Source organism: Sus scrofa, chromosome 13 (genome assembly GCF_000003025.6).
Source record: "Sus scrofa isolate TJ Tabasco breed Duroc chromosome 13, Sscrofa11.1, whole genome shotgun sequence".
Taxonomy (NCBI): domain Eukaryota; kingdom Metazoa; phylum Chordata; class Mammalia; order Artiodactyla; family Suidae; genus Sus; species Sus scrofa.
Genome location: NC_010455.5, coordinates 106,593,564 through 106,610,573, shown reverse-complemented (window position 1 = coordinate 106,610,573; position 17,010 = coordinate 106,593,564). Strand labels below are relative to the sequence as shown.

The following is a 17,010-nucleotide window of genomic DNA, read 5'->3' as shown; positions in this document are numbered from 1 at the left end:
TTCTAAATATTTTCATGTAACTGATCTAGGTCCTTTAGCCATCACATTAAATATTCTGGTTCTCAAATAAATGGGTGTTTCCCTTTCTTATTTTGACTGTCAATTTGATTAACTGATTATGATCTTTGTTTAGCTGATTATAATCTTTTAATTTTACAGTATACCTTTAAATAGAATAAAAGATTAGTTCTAACATATACTTAGCTTACAATTATATTTCTGCTTATGATAATAAATTAATAAGTTCAACATGGTGTATAGAAAGGATCCATATCCTAAACTTCTGAAAAATCCAGTGAAATATCCTTGAAAATAATGCTAACAGTGCTGTCTTGGTATGACAAATTATAGACTCTCAATAAGTGAACCTATGAATAAATAAATATGTCTGATTATATACACACAAGTCTGAAAGCAAAATTTTAAAAGAATGCTAATAATTCAAAAAGTGGTGAGGTGTCCAAATCGAGAGTTGGGTGAAACATATGGTTTGCGAAGAACCACCTCAAAGTGAATGACTTTCCAGAGTAACTCAAAACATTGTAACACAAGGTCAGATGTTTTCATATGAATAAAGCAACTCAGCAGGTGTGATCAATTTTATAAATTAAGAAACATATTGGAAAACTGTCAAACCATATAGTATTCACCCAGGATCTAATTAGAGGTCTTTCAAATGGAGCCAATAAAATTGAATTGAGGCCAAACTAGATTGACAAGAAATCTGAATAGTGAATATTTCATGTTCTTTCTTAGAAATCTGTTGATATGCTGAAAGAAGAGAGAAATAAAAGCCAAAATGTCTTACCATAATAAAATTCTCCTTGTTGATACATCATTGGAATTTGGACTTCACTTTCATCATCTTTAGTGAAGGAAAACGTTCTGGTATTTTCAGGTCTGAATTGTGACTTCCAGTTTCCCTTAAAATAAACAGCATTGATGAGGGCCAGATGAGTGACAGCATCAAAATCCGTTGGGGATAGCAAATCTTTCAAAAGACCTATTCAGGGGGAAAAAAAAAAAAAGGATGAAAATGCATATTAAATTGAAGGTGAAAGGAAACCAAAAGGTTATCAAACTACCTTCTGATAGAGTGATTGAGAAGAACTTTATACCCTTACCAAACTTACAATAAAAATTAAAAGTATCTAACTTTTAAAGGAAAAAAATGTTACGCACACACACACACAAACACATTCTTACAGACTAAGGGCATCTAAAACACCCGCCCTACCTAAAATAACACTAGTAGCCTTGACATTTGCATAAACTACAGGAGAACATACAACAGAATTTCAGGCTTCATCGCTTTCTAGTTGCAATGATGCATATAAAACTCTTAACACAGGATAAGCATTCAAGAAATATTTCGAAGTTTATTCTTGAACAATATACATGATTAAAATGTCATCCAAATCAAGCTTTTCCCCAATGGATATCTTTCTACCAAATATAACAACTGTTTTTGATTAGGTGAAATAGATGAGTAAAAGGCAATTTATCTCATTGTGCCTTATTTTTTATCGCTTGAAATATTTCTTTCTAAGTCCGTTGTGAAAAACACTGGGACTTTGTTGATTGCTGAAATTGTTTAAAAAGAATTTGGAAACAAACATCTTTTAATAATTCAAACTAATGCAGGTGAATTATGGTTCTTAACTTACTCTTTGAATGTTAAAAAACAAGCATGTGGGAGTTCCTGTTGTGGCTCAGAGGGTTACAAACCCAACTATAAGGATGCAGATTCAATCCCTGGCCTTGCTCAGTGGGTTAAGGATCTGGTGTTGCCATGAACTGTGGTGTAGGTCCCAGGTGTAGCTCAGATCTGTTGTTGCTGTGGCTGTGGTGCAGGCTGGCAGCTGCAATTCCGATTTGACCATAGCCTGAGAACTTCCATGTGACACAGGTGTGCCCCCCCTCACCAAAAAAAAAAGTAGCAGGAGAAGTTCCTGCTGTGGCACAACGGGATCAGCGGCATCTCTGTGCTGGAAGGCAGGTTTGCTCCCCAGCCCAGGGCAGTGGATTGAGGATCTGGCATTGCCACAGATGTAGCTCAGATCTGATCCTTAGCCCTGAAACTCCATATGCCACGGGGTAGCCAAAAAAGAAAAAATAGAAAATAAAACAAAACAAAACAAAAAAGTGTAAAGGAAATGAGAAGAGGAATAATTTCAGAAGTGAAAAGAGTTTAAATTAAGCTCTTAGAGATGGAGAGGAGCCAAATGACTTACTATTTGTGTTATTCTCCACCCATTTATTGATATAGTTGGCCACAGCTACATTTTGGCTGAAGTCCACATGATTTACTTCTGCATTAAAGTACTTTTTCAGCATTTGCAAAAACTCATCATTGACATGAAATCCATTTTGCACAAAGAGGGAATTGGCAATTTTCATCACATACTGGCTTTCTTCAGCAGTTACCATGTGAGAAAGATCCTTCAGGAAAGAAAATTCTTCACCTGCAAAATGACAAAGAAAAGGTATATGAGTGAAACAAACACAGTGGAAGATACTAGAGAGTAGAGGAGTCCTAAGACACAGCCAGGAGGATTGATAGAACAGGGACCCAAAAGAAAAACACTGGCCTATTCCCCACATGGACATGGAAAGGAGGTTCCAGTATATTTGTGCTATGTCTAGATGTTCAAGGTAACTGTTCACAGTTTAGGATTATCAACTGATACTATTTTTCATTTTAATTGATTACCTTGGTAGAATCTACAGTGATATTTAGGTTGTTTTCTTTCAAAGTAATTAGGTTACTTTAATTAAATTAGTCTTATTTTATAATTATCAGAATTAAGAATTAAATTAATTATCTGGTTTAAAAATCAAAATAGTCCTTTAAATTTTACATTGAGTAGATTTTAAAAAAGCTTCTAACTGGAATATCCAACGGCAACTGTTTTTGCTCTCAACTTCTTAATGAGTTAATACACACGTATATTGGAAACATTAAAACAGAAATTCTAGGAGTTCCCGTCATGGCGCAGTGGTTAACAAATCTGACTAGGAACCATGAGGTTGCAGGTTTGATCAGTGGGTTAAGCATCCGGTGTTGCCGTGAGCTGTGGTGTAGGTTGCAGATGCGGCTTGGATCCCGCGTTGCTGTGGCTCTGGTATAGGCCGGAGGCTGCAGCTCCGATTGGACCCCTAGCCTGGGAACCTCCATATGCCGTGGGAGCAGCCCTAGAAAAGGCAAAAAGACAAAAACAAAACAAAACAAAACAAAAAAACCCAGAAATTCTACATCTTGTCAAAGTGATTATGAAATAAATTTTGGCTAGAAATTTTCTTCAAAACAAAAAGTTTTCATGATGATACAACGTTTCAAAAAAATTCTTGGATTCTATTTAAACAATGAAGATACAGTTTAAGTAAAAATTTCTGATATTCTTAAAGAATAATGTTTTTCTTTATAGCACTCATCACAGTTGTAATTTCTCATTTATTTATATGATAATTGATTATTATATGCCTCTCTAAAATGGAAACTCCTTCAGAGCAAGATCATTGTTTGCTTTAGGAGTTCCCGTCCTGGCACAGTGGAAACAAATCCGACTAGGAACCATGAGGTTGTGGATTCAACCCCTGGCCTCTCAGTGGGTCAAGGATCTGGCGTTGTCGTGAGCTGTTGTGTAGGTCGAAGATGCAGCTCAGATCCTACGTTGCTGTGGCTTTGGCATAGGCTGGCGGCTACAGCTTCGATTGGACCCCTATCCTGGGAACCTCCGTGTGCCAAGGGTGTGGCTCTAAAAAGCAAAAAAAAAAAGATCATTGTTTGCTTTAGTTTATCACAGTGAGGTTTATTTAAATAACAATAATTATCATAGATATAATTTCCTTAGATTAAATGAGGCAGGGTTGCAGCTAGGAATTAAGAACTTTCTTGGGTTTCCTATGTTTCTTTTACCCATACCATCTCAGTGAAACCACTTTCTTATCCTTTGTAAATCCTGCTGCCTCAGGCATAAGGCAACGTAACTGAGTTGAAAGTTAAAAATTGAACCATCTTAAAAAATTAAACCTAAGTACACTTACCACTTTTCAGACTCTCATATCCCATTGAATGACGGATTTCTTTCAGGGTAGACCCTTGGGCCCCAAGTTCCAGCATTCCCATTGCAAGGGTGACACTCAATGGAGAGAAGAGAATATTTTCATCTTCCCCAGTGGCTCGAAGATGGTTGTACATATTCACTGAAAACTCAGTAATAGTTTCATCCGTGAAAGTGGTCCCTAAGGCCAAACTTTGCAGCACCAGCAAAGAGAAGAATCCAAGGAAAGCCATGTTGGAATAGTTTCAAGCCTGGAGAACAATAATTTACATATTAATTATTAATTGTCTCAGAGGAATGGAGTGAAAGGTAAAAAAAAAGAATAATTTCTTGGCAAAGTTGTAAAGCAAACTAAAAGTTTTTAAACATATGCAGTTAGTGTTTCTGAAACAAAAGCCCCATTAAAGGATTTGCTGGGAGATCTTGTTAAGTCAATTAATAGTCACATTAGCAAATAACAGTGCTAAGTTCTGAAGATTCTCCCAGAAACAAGATAGCCTTGGTCCTACCTTCATGGGGTTGAGTGTTTAATGAGGCTAATTTATCAATTTTCATAGTTTCTCCATATACATTTTGGTTTCACAATATACATTTTGGTCAGACTTTGAAACAATTTACTCTAGCTTATACTAAATTACATAGGTCCAGGACAACTAAAATGAAAACCAAAATATATTTGCAGAGTTTAAGACGATTTAGTGAAGTCAGGCATTTGAAAATGCTCCTTGACCCATTTACTACAGTTTATAGAAACAATGCACCATGCAAGTGGGTTACCAACTAGTGGAGAGAGATGAGACACACACCTTCCAGGAGCCCCAGTTTATTCAGCCCAGGCTGCAAAACGCACAGGAAGCGGTAACCCAGAGAGAAAGCAGATTCGGCACATCCTTGTGTGGTTTTCCTTATAATTTGGTTCCCTACGAGGCTGCTGTCCTCAGTGACAATCTCTGTTCAGGGAGGGGCCTCCCTCCTATAACATTGTCCTTTCACACTCAGGCTATGTTATCATTTCAGCTTATACCAATAAACTGGTGCTTTTATTCAATGACTATTTCTAAATATCAAGCTCATCCAATTCTTGAATCAATTTTTCTTGGGAAGAGAAAGCAGCATTACTGCCCAGATATCTTGGAACAATATGCCCACCTCTTGGCACACCAGCTCTCCACCCACCCTGTCTCCCCATAAATAGTCTGATTGGCGCACACTTGGGACAGGTGTCCTCCCCTCTTTCCTGGTATTCTCACACATTGTCACTGTAGGCATCTCAAAGCTAAACTGCCTAATTCAAACAAGTAATCCTTGCTCTTGATCTTTCAAGTAATCCTTGCTCTGGATCATTAAAACAACAGGAAAAGTGATGTTGAGCAAACACATTTGGAAAGTTGTGTTTCAATTAGTATGAAGCATTAACAGCCCCCACTAGTCAGTTAACAGAGTGCATACACATTTAACCTAAGAGCAGCGTGTTTCCAACAGGCTCTTGAGTCAGAATGTCCTAAATAGTCTTGCAATTCTTGTGATTTCAATTTCAGGGAACTTTGTCTGGTCCCTTTGCAAGTCCATTTTGAGTTCCATTTCAGGTGTCAGTTTTTCGTTCCAAGTCCCCCCACATCCTTCCCTCTGCTTTAGTATGAAGGTTTCAATAATTCCTGCTTGTTGAGGAAGTTAAAGCTCAGCTTTATATAAACTCTCACAACCCAGGATGTGAGGAGGCTGAGAATGGATCTTGGTGGGAGATGAAGGGCACTGCTTCAGAATAGCATGAGCATTCGGAGAGAAGCCAGGTATAGGAGCACAGCTGTGCTGCTGGTCCACCAACTTTGAACATGGATGGGAGACTGCTGTAGCATTCTCTCTTCCTCTGTCTTCTCCAGAGAAAAGTGGAAGAGATGAGTTTTCTCTCTCCAGTTTCAGACGGAAGAAATTTAGCAAGTGCTCTTCTAAGTTGAAAGAGAAGTGAAAACACATCTGGTATTTAATACTTAAGATGTAAGATTGTTTAGGGGAACTTTGAAATCCAAGTCAGGTCCGAAAACCCATGTCTTCATCACAACACTATACTGCTATCTGATGTGCCACCTTCATGTTTACCCAGCAAAGACCCAAACCTGGGCCTCCTTCCTTTCCTTTAATGTTATCTAAAACAGGACCAAGAAATTAAAGTCACCAGATGATAGCAGTATCTGTCATTCATTAACACAGCTGTTGGTAAAGCACTGCATTTAACATGAGTATTGCACTGTAAACTAGTAAGGTTTCATTCATATAAAAAAAAAAACCCACCTATTGCCAACCAATAAGCATTTCATAAAGTAAGGCCAAGTCTACTGTGTTTATGGGCATTTTTATTTACCATAAAAATATGATAATAAGATGACAGTAATAGCCGATATACGTTGCATAACTTATAACAAGTCACGTGCATTCTCTCAGTTTTGGATTCCTCATTCTTGAAATGAAGATACCAATCCCTATTCTGCACAGTTATTTAAAGAAGCAAGTGAAAGAGTGAGCATGTTTGAAGCTCTCATTTTAAGCTACAAGTTACACTGGTAAAGGACATTATCATTAGAAAATATTTCCTAGGTTTGTGCACCTGCTAAGAGGATAGAGAGCCAAAAGGAGTATTTTATCATTTGTGTCAGCCCATCCAGTGTAGCACCATCAGGCTGAAAGAGGTATCATGAAGATACCAAAATTTATAAGGACAGGCTCTCGGCTTCAAGGAACTCACATCATTGTGGAACAGTATGAACTATTACAGTGATTCTTTCTTTTTAAGAAAAGAGATACTTTTAAGAAGCAGGTGAAAGGTAAATTACCTCCTCAAAAAATGAGGCTCGTGGCACAGAACATTACATTCACTGACAAGGATATTTCCTGACCTCAGGTTAGGACACCCTGGTCTACAGCCTTTGGTCAATACAGAAAGAAGTAGTGTTTGATGGACCCACAGCTCTGCAACCTCCCCTTAATGGTGAAAAGAGATGTCAAAATCACTAATGTCCCATCCAGCTTCCACAGAATTCCTGGAAAGAGCACCTCTGTGTTTGTGAGTGGGCTCATCCTAGTGTCATGAGCAGCAGGACACCAATTTACATGTGTTGCTAGAAATGCGAGGCAATATGGCTGTGAATGGTGGAGGTGGCTCATAGCGGGAAAATCCTTAATGAAGACTTAAAGAACTTTGTTCTGAGAGTTCCTGCTGTGGTGCAAGGGGATCAGTGGTATCTTAGGAGCACTGGGATGCAGGTTCAACCCCCAACCCGGCACAGTCTATTAAGGATCTGGTGTTGATGTGGCTGCAGCTTAGGTAGCAACTGTGGCTTGGATCTGATCCCTGGCTCAGGAACTCCTTATGCTACAGGGTGGCCAAAAATAGTAATAAAATAAAATGTCAAATAAATAAGAAAAAACTAAAGAACTCTGCTCTGGAAATACACATTTGATCCATAGATCAGTGATCTTTCCTTCTTCTGAAGGCAAGATTTCCAGAGTGCAAACAAAATGACCTCTGTTAGACTGATCCGGCTTTTCTAATCCCACCTACTCAGCCCTTCGTGCCTGGCCCCCTTCATCTCTGCTGCCTCTGACTCCTTATGAGTGTTTTTTTTTTTTCCCAGAGAAGAGGAGATATCCTTTTCCCCTTCCATCTTCTAAGTGCAGGTCTTCTCCATGGACCTATTCCTGGCCCTCCTCTGGTGAACTTCTCTCAAAATAAAAAGATACTTCAACTATTATTTCTATTCAAATTATTCCCAAGTAACTAAAACTCTAGCTCTGGCTTTATTTTTATCTTCATTTCTGATGTGCATTGCAAATTGTTCTTGGGATATTGAGTCTTTGATTTTTGCCAGCACTTCAAATTCGAGTGGCTCAAACAGGAATTTTTGTCTTATCAATCAAACCCAGTCTTTTTTTATTTCCTTCAAACATCAAAGTCTTTGACTCTTCCCCATCTCTTTTTCCCTTTTGTTCAATGAATGGTCAACACTCCACACTGCATCACTGACACCTCTCCTAGCCATTGTCCCATGGCCATTCCCATGGCCATAGTGGCTATTCTTCCTTTTAATGCAGTCTCAGGGACTCCATCAATGACTCTCAGCCATTCTCTGAACTTCAGATTCCCTCCCTCCTCCATCCAACATTTGTAGATCCTCCAGGTGAACTGTCTTGATGTTCTGTCATGAGCAGGTATTCCTATACTTACAGAACCTTACATTCCCCCTCAGGCCCGAGAATAGAGCCCCAAACTTTTAATCTTGAACACAACCCACTGCACTGTGATCTAGCATTACTTTCTACCCACTCCTCTCCTTCATGGATCCTACAATTCTAGCCAGAATCCCTTTTGCAACACATATCCCAGAATTTCCCTTTCCTATTGCTGACTTGCATAGTTTTCTTTCCGGAACTACTTCAACCTGGTTCCATATGTTCAAATCCTAATCATTTCTCAAGGTTCTGCTCCACTTCCTTTTCCTTTATAAATACCTTCCTGGTTCTTCAATTAAAACAGCTATTTCCAGAGTTCCCATCATGGCTCAGTGGTAACAAAACTGACTAGTATCCATGAGGACCTGGCCTTTCTCCATGGTTTAGGGATCCGGCATTGCTGTGAGCTACAGTGTAGGTTGCAGATGTGGCTCAGATCCTACATTCCTATGGCTGTGGCTGTGGCACAGGCCAGCAGTGGCAGCTCTTATTCAACTCCTAACCTGGGAACTTCATATGCCACAGGTGTGGCCCTTAAAAAAAAAAAAAGAAAAGAAAAAAGAAAAGAAAAGAGCTATTCCCCCTTCTGAAATTTGGGTACATTTTATCTCTACCTTTCCAACAGCACATACCACTGCTTTCTTCTATTACAAATAATTCCCAGGAATTGCCATTGTGCTCAGCCTTAATGAACCCGACTAGTAATAATGAGGATGCAGGTTGGATCCCTGGGCTTGCTTAGTGGGTTAAGGATCCGACATTGCCGTGAGCTGTGGTATAGGTCACAGATGCAGCTTGGATCCCACGTTGATGTGGCTATTGTGTAGGCTGGCAGCTGCAGGTCCAATTGGACCCCTAGCCTGGGAAATTCCATATGCTGCAGGTGAACCCTAAAACGCAAAAAAAGAAAAAAATTCCTACCTACCTGTGTCATTTCTTTTCCTAGGCTTTTTGAAGGCACAAAGGGAAGTGATTCATTATTTATATCTTAGGATAATAAAAATAAGTACCTAATGCATTACATATAGTAGGTCCCAAAGATTTGTTGAATGACTGTAGCATGAGGTGTAAAGGCCCACAATGCCGCACTAGAAGGAAGAGCAAGAGTAGATTTTGCTTCTAAATTCTCCAGGCTAATTTAATTTGAGCCCACAGGTAGCTCATTTGCATTTTTTTACTCCCTTTGATAAAGTGTTTCCTTATTGAGTCTGAGACTGTCTTTCCAGCCCGATGAAGTACTGTCACCAATGCTGGCATACTGCAATGGCAGGACACAGGTTGCATTAACAAACAAGTACACCATCTTGAAAAATCACAAAAGGTGGTACTCAAATGCTACCGTATTAACATTAGTCTACAAAATGTCAGTGCCCCAACGTTAATCATGATAATCAACACATTCTAGAATGTGTGACTCTCACATGGTGCATTATTTTGTAGCTTCATCATTTTTCAATCTACTGAATTAAAGGCCTTTACACAAAAATAAGAGGCTGTAGTACCAGAATAGTAGTAGAGAGGGCTGTTGTGCTAGAAAAGGCAAAGGCAGTTGAACTATGAATAAACTACCATTAATTCTTGCAATTCTCCTCTTGCTGCCAGTGGTAGGATAGGTTGTGGGCTTGCATATAAGTATTGTGCTTCAGAAAACACTTTTTCATTGAAAAATGTGAGAGAACTAAATCTTATAACTGAGGTATGAGGAATCACAGAACTATAAAATACGAAAGATAACTTTTTAAAACTTCCTTAGTAGTCTTATTTATAGAGGTTGACTTTCCATAAATGCAACTTGTTGCTTTTTGATAACCAATTATTTGAAATTTCTAAAAAATGGTTTCATAATTTTGAGTTGAGAAAACAAGGGAGGCACTCTTTTTAAAATTTATTAAAAATTTTAAATTATAGTTGATTTACAATGTTGTGCCAATTGCTGCTGTGCAGCAAAGTGACCTAGTCATATATATATATGCATTCCCTTTTGTATATTATCTTCCATCATCATCTATGCCAAGAGACTGGATATATTTCCTTGTGCTGTACAGTAGGACTGCATTCCTTATCCATTCTAAATATAATAGTTTGCAGGTACTAACCCTAAATTCCCAGTCTATCCCACTCCCAGGAGGTGCCCTTTAGAGGGTGAGATGAATGGTTGAAGAAGGTCTTTCTCCAACATGAAACCACCGTAAGAAATAACTAGGAAAAAATGCTTAATGCAAAGAACACTGTCTTGAAGCCCTCTGGCCTATTAAGTCTAAGATTTTTGCATGTAAAGGACTAGTAACTTTTAAAGTCAATTTCTAGTTTACCCCTCCATCTCTCCCCCACACACCCGCAGCATATGGAAGTTCCCAGGCTGGGGATGAAATGGGCACCACCACAGAGACAAACCAGATTATTAACCCTCTGAGCCACAGCGGGAATTCCAGTATTTTTTTTTTAATTAAAGGAAGATATAGGGTTGCTAAATTTTCATTTTACTAAGTAAATACATTGGGTTGGGGGCAAAAAAAAATTAACAAGAATAATGCTTTATAATCACATAAAATAATGAAAAGTTCAACATAAAATTAAGACAGTCCTTTAAAGTGGGTATATTTGAATTCATGAGGGCCCCCCTCACCCCATGCATAGGCACTGGGTATTTGGAAACTGCTACCCTAACTTTGGCTAATACTGGTTCACTTGACGGAATCTGTAACAAGCTGAAGTTCCCAGGTCTGTGTTTCCTGATTTATTAAGAGAAAGGATTAACCTACATCAGCATAATAGAACCGAAAAAATTTTCAAAGAATTTGTCACATACAAAAAGAGAGTCATTACTCTGTGAAACAATATGTATTTAAGCAACCTATAATTTAGCCAATTTCCTCATCTGTAACATAATTAATGTTCCTCTCCACCTTCAATTTTAACTTTTTTGAAATTGGAATGTCTTAGAATCAATGTCCAATGAAACCAGCTGGTCCTCAGACAGAGAAGCAAGTTGTGACGCTGTCACCCTTGCCTGCGTAAGTGTCAGAGCCTGAAAAGTGCACTTTAGGCTGTTTAGTCTTATTCTCTCAGCTGACTTATTTCCACTGATGCTGGCTCCCATAATCAAGTTTTTTGCTTCAACTTGGCTCTAGAATTGTGCCCGATAGGACCATACTATGATGACAGTACTAAAAAGAAAGAGGACCACATATGCAGAAGAGAACAGAAAGGAGGATGTAACCTGCTATAAGTGATGGAAGCATTCATCACTTGAGAAATGAACCAACTGATTTTCTTATAAGACAACAACCAAATTGTTTACAAAGCATCCAAGAATAGAAGACACATGCAAGGAGTTAATTTGTGCTAGTAGATAAATCTTTTGTCCTTGGGATACATACAAAGAACTGTCTGTTGAATGCCAAGTTGTACCATTAAAGGCAGAAGAGTTTGCCAAATCTCTCAGGATAAGTCACAGTGTTTTCAAAGCAAGAAAAGGTGAATTACCTTTTTGAAGTACTAGTACCTTTTGAGAGCTAAGCTGTCAAAAGCTTCCCGATAACTTTCGAAGTTAGCTATGGGTGAAGGGTAGGGGTATGGGAATGGACTAATCAAATGGAAATGTAGAGAACACACTAGCATTCTATGAAATGCCTTAAGATTACATTTTCCAATCACGAAAATGCTAAAAAGTTTTGATCAGAAAATGCATTATGAAAAGTTATGTCACACACATGGTAAATAATGGCCCAATGTAATTCAGAAGAACAATAAGAAGGCTTAGATTTAAACTCTGGTTATTAAGGGAATAATATGCTATAGCATAAATAAAATGTTTTAAAATGTTCTTTCTCCCAAAAAAAGCTGTTATTAAATTGAGATTCGGAGTTCCCGTGGTGGTTCAGTGGTTAACGAATCCAAGGAATTCGTTCCTAACGAATCTAGGAACCATGAGGTTGAGGATTCAATCCCTGGCCTTGCTTAGTGGGTTAAGGATCCGGCATTGCTGTGAACTGTGGTGTAGGTTCAGACACAGCTCGGATCCTGTGTTGCTGTGGCTCTGGCGTAGGCTGGCAGCTACAGCTCTGATTTGACCCCTAGCCTGGGAACCTCCATATGACTCGGGAGTGGCCCTAGAAAAGGCAAAAAGACAAAAAGACCAAAAAAAAAAAAAAATTGAGATGCATCTTAAAACCAAGAGGTCAGAACTAAGGAAATAAGAGAAACAAAGAGATTTAATTCTACCATTGCAACTATTAAATTATGATATCAATGACTTCATCTCTTCATCTTTTTATTTTGCTTCTCCTTTCAGCTATTCAGCCAACTATGACCCTTTTCTGTAGTCTCTTAGGAGTTTTCAATAAGGTACATCTTTATGTTTTGTAAACTGTTCCATTGAATCAAGCAAAAAAGAAAGCTCATCAAATATCTCTTAAACAAGGAGGAAATGGCCAGGCAAATCAAAGGAGCAGAACTATGGGGAGAGAAACTGATAAAGGCTTATTTTGCCATAAAAAAAAGTATAAAAGGCTTGGAAATGGACCAAGATGATTACTGGGTGTCTTCAGTGACAAACTATGCAAGATCTAGAACATACCCTTCCAGGTTATCTGGCTCTACAGGTTTGGGCCCTTCATTGTCTTTGAACAATTTTACAAGGCTCTAAATTGCAGAGAATTGATAGTGATGCAAATGATTGTTGTCTATAAAAATGTGCAGTGTACATGTATAGTGGAATGTAATTGATTATTGCCCTGTGGCTATTGACCAGTTTTGCATCTATTAAACAAATGTATTTCACTATTACTGATAAGTTTATGTATGCATCTGCTTTCTGGATTCTCTCATGATTTGTCTGTATCATTTTACTGGATTGCTCATTAATTAATCAGCCAAATAAAATCTTTGACATCTGTTCATTTTGTATTTTTATGAAAATCAAGACTATAATCTCCTAAAAATAATTTCCTTTAATTTTTTAAAAGCTTAAAGTTAGAATTTTTCTTTTAAAGAGTATTTATTTTATTATTGGTTACCCCAATAATCAGAATAGCTGCAGTATTAGCCTTTTCACAATCACTGAATATTTCCTAATTATTGGTTGTATTAGTCCTGCACCAGTAGTACCCCAAAGTGATTTGATAGAACTTTGTGGCTCAAAATTATTGATCACCTGCTACAAGTACGAAGTTCTTGAGTATTCTGCACTCATCCAAGAGGGAGGCTAGGCCTGAACGAATCTATGGTGGCCTGCTCATTTAAGGACTAACTAGCCCTAGAAATGTTGAAAAATAATCAAAGGAAGCTATGAGGCCTAAACTTCCCAGAATTCCTAAAGTGCTTTGATATACGTTAATCTAATTAATATGAAGTCCTCAGCTAGTTGATTAGAATGAAAATGAACTGAGACCGAGAAGATTCCCTCCCTTTGGCAATACTGAAGGCTTCCAAGGAGCCTTAGATTTTTCCCAGTAACCTCCCTGGGTCACTACATGATCTATTTAGGAGGGGGTAGGGGTTAAAAACCTTCAAGAATATTTCACAACAAAGATAACCTCTTGGGAAATTGTTTTGGCATAATAAATATATGCCGAATAAATAAATCTCCGGCCAAAACTTCTGCCTTAAGCCATAAGAAACTTCTAAAACTAAAAGCCTAAATACTTGATTACTCTGTATCCTCACAAAGTTAGAAAGATGTGGTCCAACAGAACTCCGATGATAAAAATATTACTTATATGTTCTTGTCCGATAAGGTAGCCACCCACCACTTGTGATTTTGGGGTCTTTTTTTTTCATTTTTTAAAGTTTTACTGAGGTATTGTGATTTACAATGTTGTGATAATTTCTTCTGTACAACAAAATGACTTGGTTATACATGTACACACAGCCATTCTTTTCCAGATTCTCTTCCCTCATAGACCATCACGGAATACTGAGTAGAGTTCCCTGGTCACTCTTGGCCAATCATCCCTAATTATTGGGGTTCCTGTAATGTGGCTAGTGTATCTGAAGAACAATAATTTTAATTTTAATTAATTTAAATAGCTATATGTAGCTAATGGCTACCATATTTGTGCAAAGCTAGCAGGAGACTAAATAGATCTGGTCTCCGTAACATTGTTTTTTGACCATAAAAGTGTTTAAAACCAAAACAGAAAAATTAGTAGCATGACCTCACAAAACATGTCTATTTTTAAAAACATACACCCTTTCTTTGGGAGAGCTCAACTGATAAAGAGGCTCCATTTGGAATTTCAAAGGCTTTCGGTTAATGCTGGTGACCAGTGAGGAAAGCAAAGTCAGTGCCAACAAGAACCAGTGAGCTGGCAGATCCTTAGCCCTCCTGGAAATATGATTTGGGCATTCCAAAAAATGGTAATGAATAATTCTGTTTGGCACAACTGGGGAGATTTTGTACTTGCCAGCGAATGACTTCCTTTGGAATACTGTCAGGAAAGCTAAACAAATGACATGCAAGCCCTAAGGCAAAATTCAGTGACTTGTTTCAGAAAGATGGGTTACAAAGTCATCAATCAATCAAGGTCATATGTGGCCCAAGGCCATTTTGGAACAACGCCAGACATTAATGGTCTTAGCTTACCCATTAATGTTTGAAGAAATCCCTATGCTAGCTTTCTGTCCCAGCCTGAAGGTTTTAGTTGTTTACAAGATTGTAGGGAGTTCCCATCGTGGCACAGCAGAAATGAATCTGACTAGGAATCATGAGGTTGTGGGTGCGATCCCTGGTCTCACTCAGTGGGTTAAGGATCCAGCACTGCTGTGAGCTGTGGTGTAGGTCGCAGACATGGCTTGGATCCTGCATTGCTGTGGCTATGGTGTAGGCCAGTAGCTGTAGTTCAGATTTGACCCCTAGCCTGGGAACTTCCTTATGCCACAGCTGCGGACCTAAAAAAAAAAAAAGATTGTAGAATATTTCTGTGGGAAATATACTCTCCAGCCCCCTCATTTTAAAGATGAGGAAACAAAGTCATTTGTACTGAACACCTTCTTGTACACAAAGGATATTTAGTTACTCTATATACTTAAAAAAAAAAACCCACAAAAACTTCAAATGTGAATAAGGAATTTCATTCACTCATTCAATAAATTCTCGTCCTTAACAACTGCATGTGACAACCTGTATGCATTACTAGGGACATACTGGAGAACAGGGTAACACAAGAGATGCCTTCATGGTATTTTCCCTCCTATGTTAAGTGTACGTTGCATAAAGAGGTAGTCAGCTTTTTATTCAGGGCTTTAAAAATTTTGGATTCTCTAATTTTTTAATATTCAAATGTTGCTTGTGTAACAAAGTTTTAAAAATGTGGATGTGTCCCAGATTTCCCCTCATGGCTCAGTGGTTAATGAACTGGAATAGCATCCATGAGGACGAGGGTTCGATCCCTGGCCTCGCTCAGTGGGTTAAGGATTCAGTGTGGCCGTGAGCTGTGGTGTAGGTTGCAGATGCGGCTAGGATCCCAAGTGTCTGTGGCTCGGGTGTAGGCCTGTGGCTACACCTCCGATTGAACCCCTAGCCTGGGAACTTCCATATGCTGTAGGTGTGGTCCTAAAAAGACCAAAACAAACAAACAAAAAAACAAGTTGGATGTGTCCCTAAAAATCGAAAAATACTCAGATGTAAGGTTGCTTCTCAGTTATTTGTCAATGGAGGGAATAGTAGTAGCCTAACGCATCTTGAGATCATTCACTAACACTTGAGTATACCCTGAGAGGCTGAGAAATGAGGTAAAACATCCAGAGAAGTTATTTAGTGCACCAACCTAATGAAAAAATTCTCATAGAAAGACACTCAGAGCATTCAAAGCCAGTTTTGAACTTGTCTTAATAATGCGCCATCAGAAATGTAAATACGTTATTGTAATGTGACGATATCCTAATAGTGGGCAGTAGAGGTTAGAGCTGCTGGCCAGACACATCAAAGTATCCCAGATACTTGTATTTATATTTGCATTTTTATTAAATTATATTTTGGTTATAATTATAGTGTTTCCATCTCTTTCTCCCTCCCTTCCTTCCTCTCTCCCTTCCTTTTCTTTCCTTCTTTCTGTTTCAAATTTTCTTTTTCCCTACTATTATGTAGCTCTTACAGCTGCTATTATTTTGCTCCTTTAGCTTTACCCTCTTGCCTTATTGTATAAGATGAGGCATGAGTGTTTGAGGACGTCTAAGTTCTCCTGTGCTGAAATATGCAGGTTCACCATGCCTCAGTGTCTATTAAGACCACAGAAATCTACTTCCTTATCTTAGCTAATAGCTGTAATATTCCCAGGATCAGCTTGCTCTTTTAGTAAGATGGTTTAGGCTCATGGACTTCTGACAAGGGAAATAAGAAAGAATAGTAATATTAGGTTGAATCTTGTGAAATTATTACCATTTTTGTAAGTCAAAGTGGTCAGATAGCAGCAACTTCATATGCTTCAACCTCCTACTTACTGAGTATCTATGGTGTGCCAGGCTGAGGATCAGAACATTCGTAGGCTGTTTATTACCTAATATTTCATGCAGTTGTCTCATTGTTTTGAAAAGTCACAATATCTCATATTTCAAAAATGGATCCTTGTTAAGAAATCTGGAAAAAAATGATTATGATTTCGTCTTACAATTCTTTTCTCTTTACCCTGTGGTAGAAATGCTAGAAACTGACAGAAGGAACTCTCCAACTGATACAAACACCAACCTAAATTAGGTGGCTCTTTCTTTAAAAGAAAAAATA

General features: G+C 38.3%; 1 protein-coding gene across 2 annotated transcripts in view; it reads right to left on the bottom strand.

The window, feature by feature from the left end:
• SERPINI1 (serpin family I member 1) overlaps nt 1-17,010 on the bottom strand; it is a 77,605-nt gene that overhangs the window by 26,357 nt on the left and 34,238 nt on the right. For both annotated transcript variants that reach the window (XM_001926040.7, XM_021069762.1), the window contains exons 2-4: nt 4,048-4,315; nt 2,235-2,465; nt 809-1,003 (exon numbers count right to left, since the gene is read on the bottom strand). In XM_001926040.7, coding sequence (XP_001926075.4) covers nt 809-1,003; nt 2,235-2,465; nt 4,048-4,297 — 676 coding nt within the window. In that variant the 5' untranslated portion in view covers nt 4,298-4,315. The remainder of the gene's footprint in view (nt 1-808; nt 1,004-2,234; nt 2,466-4,047; nt 4,316-17,010) is intronic.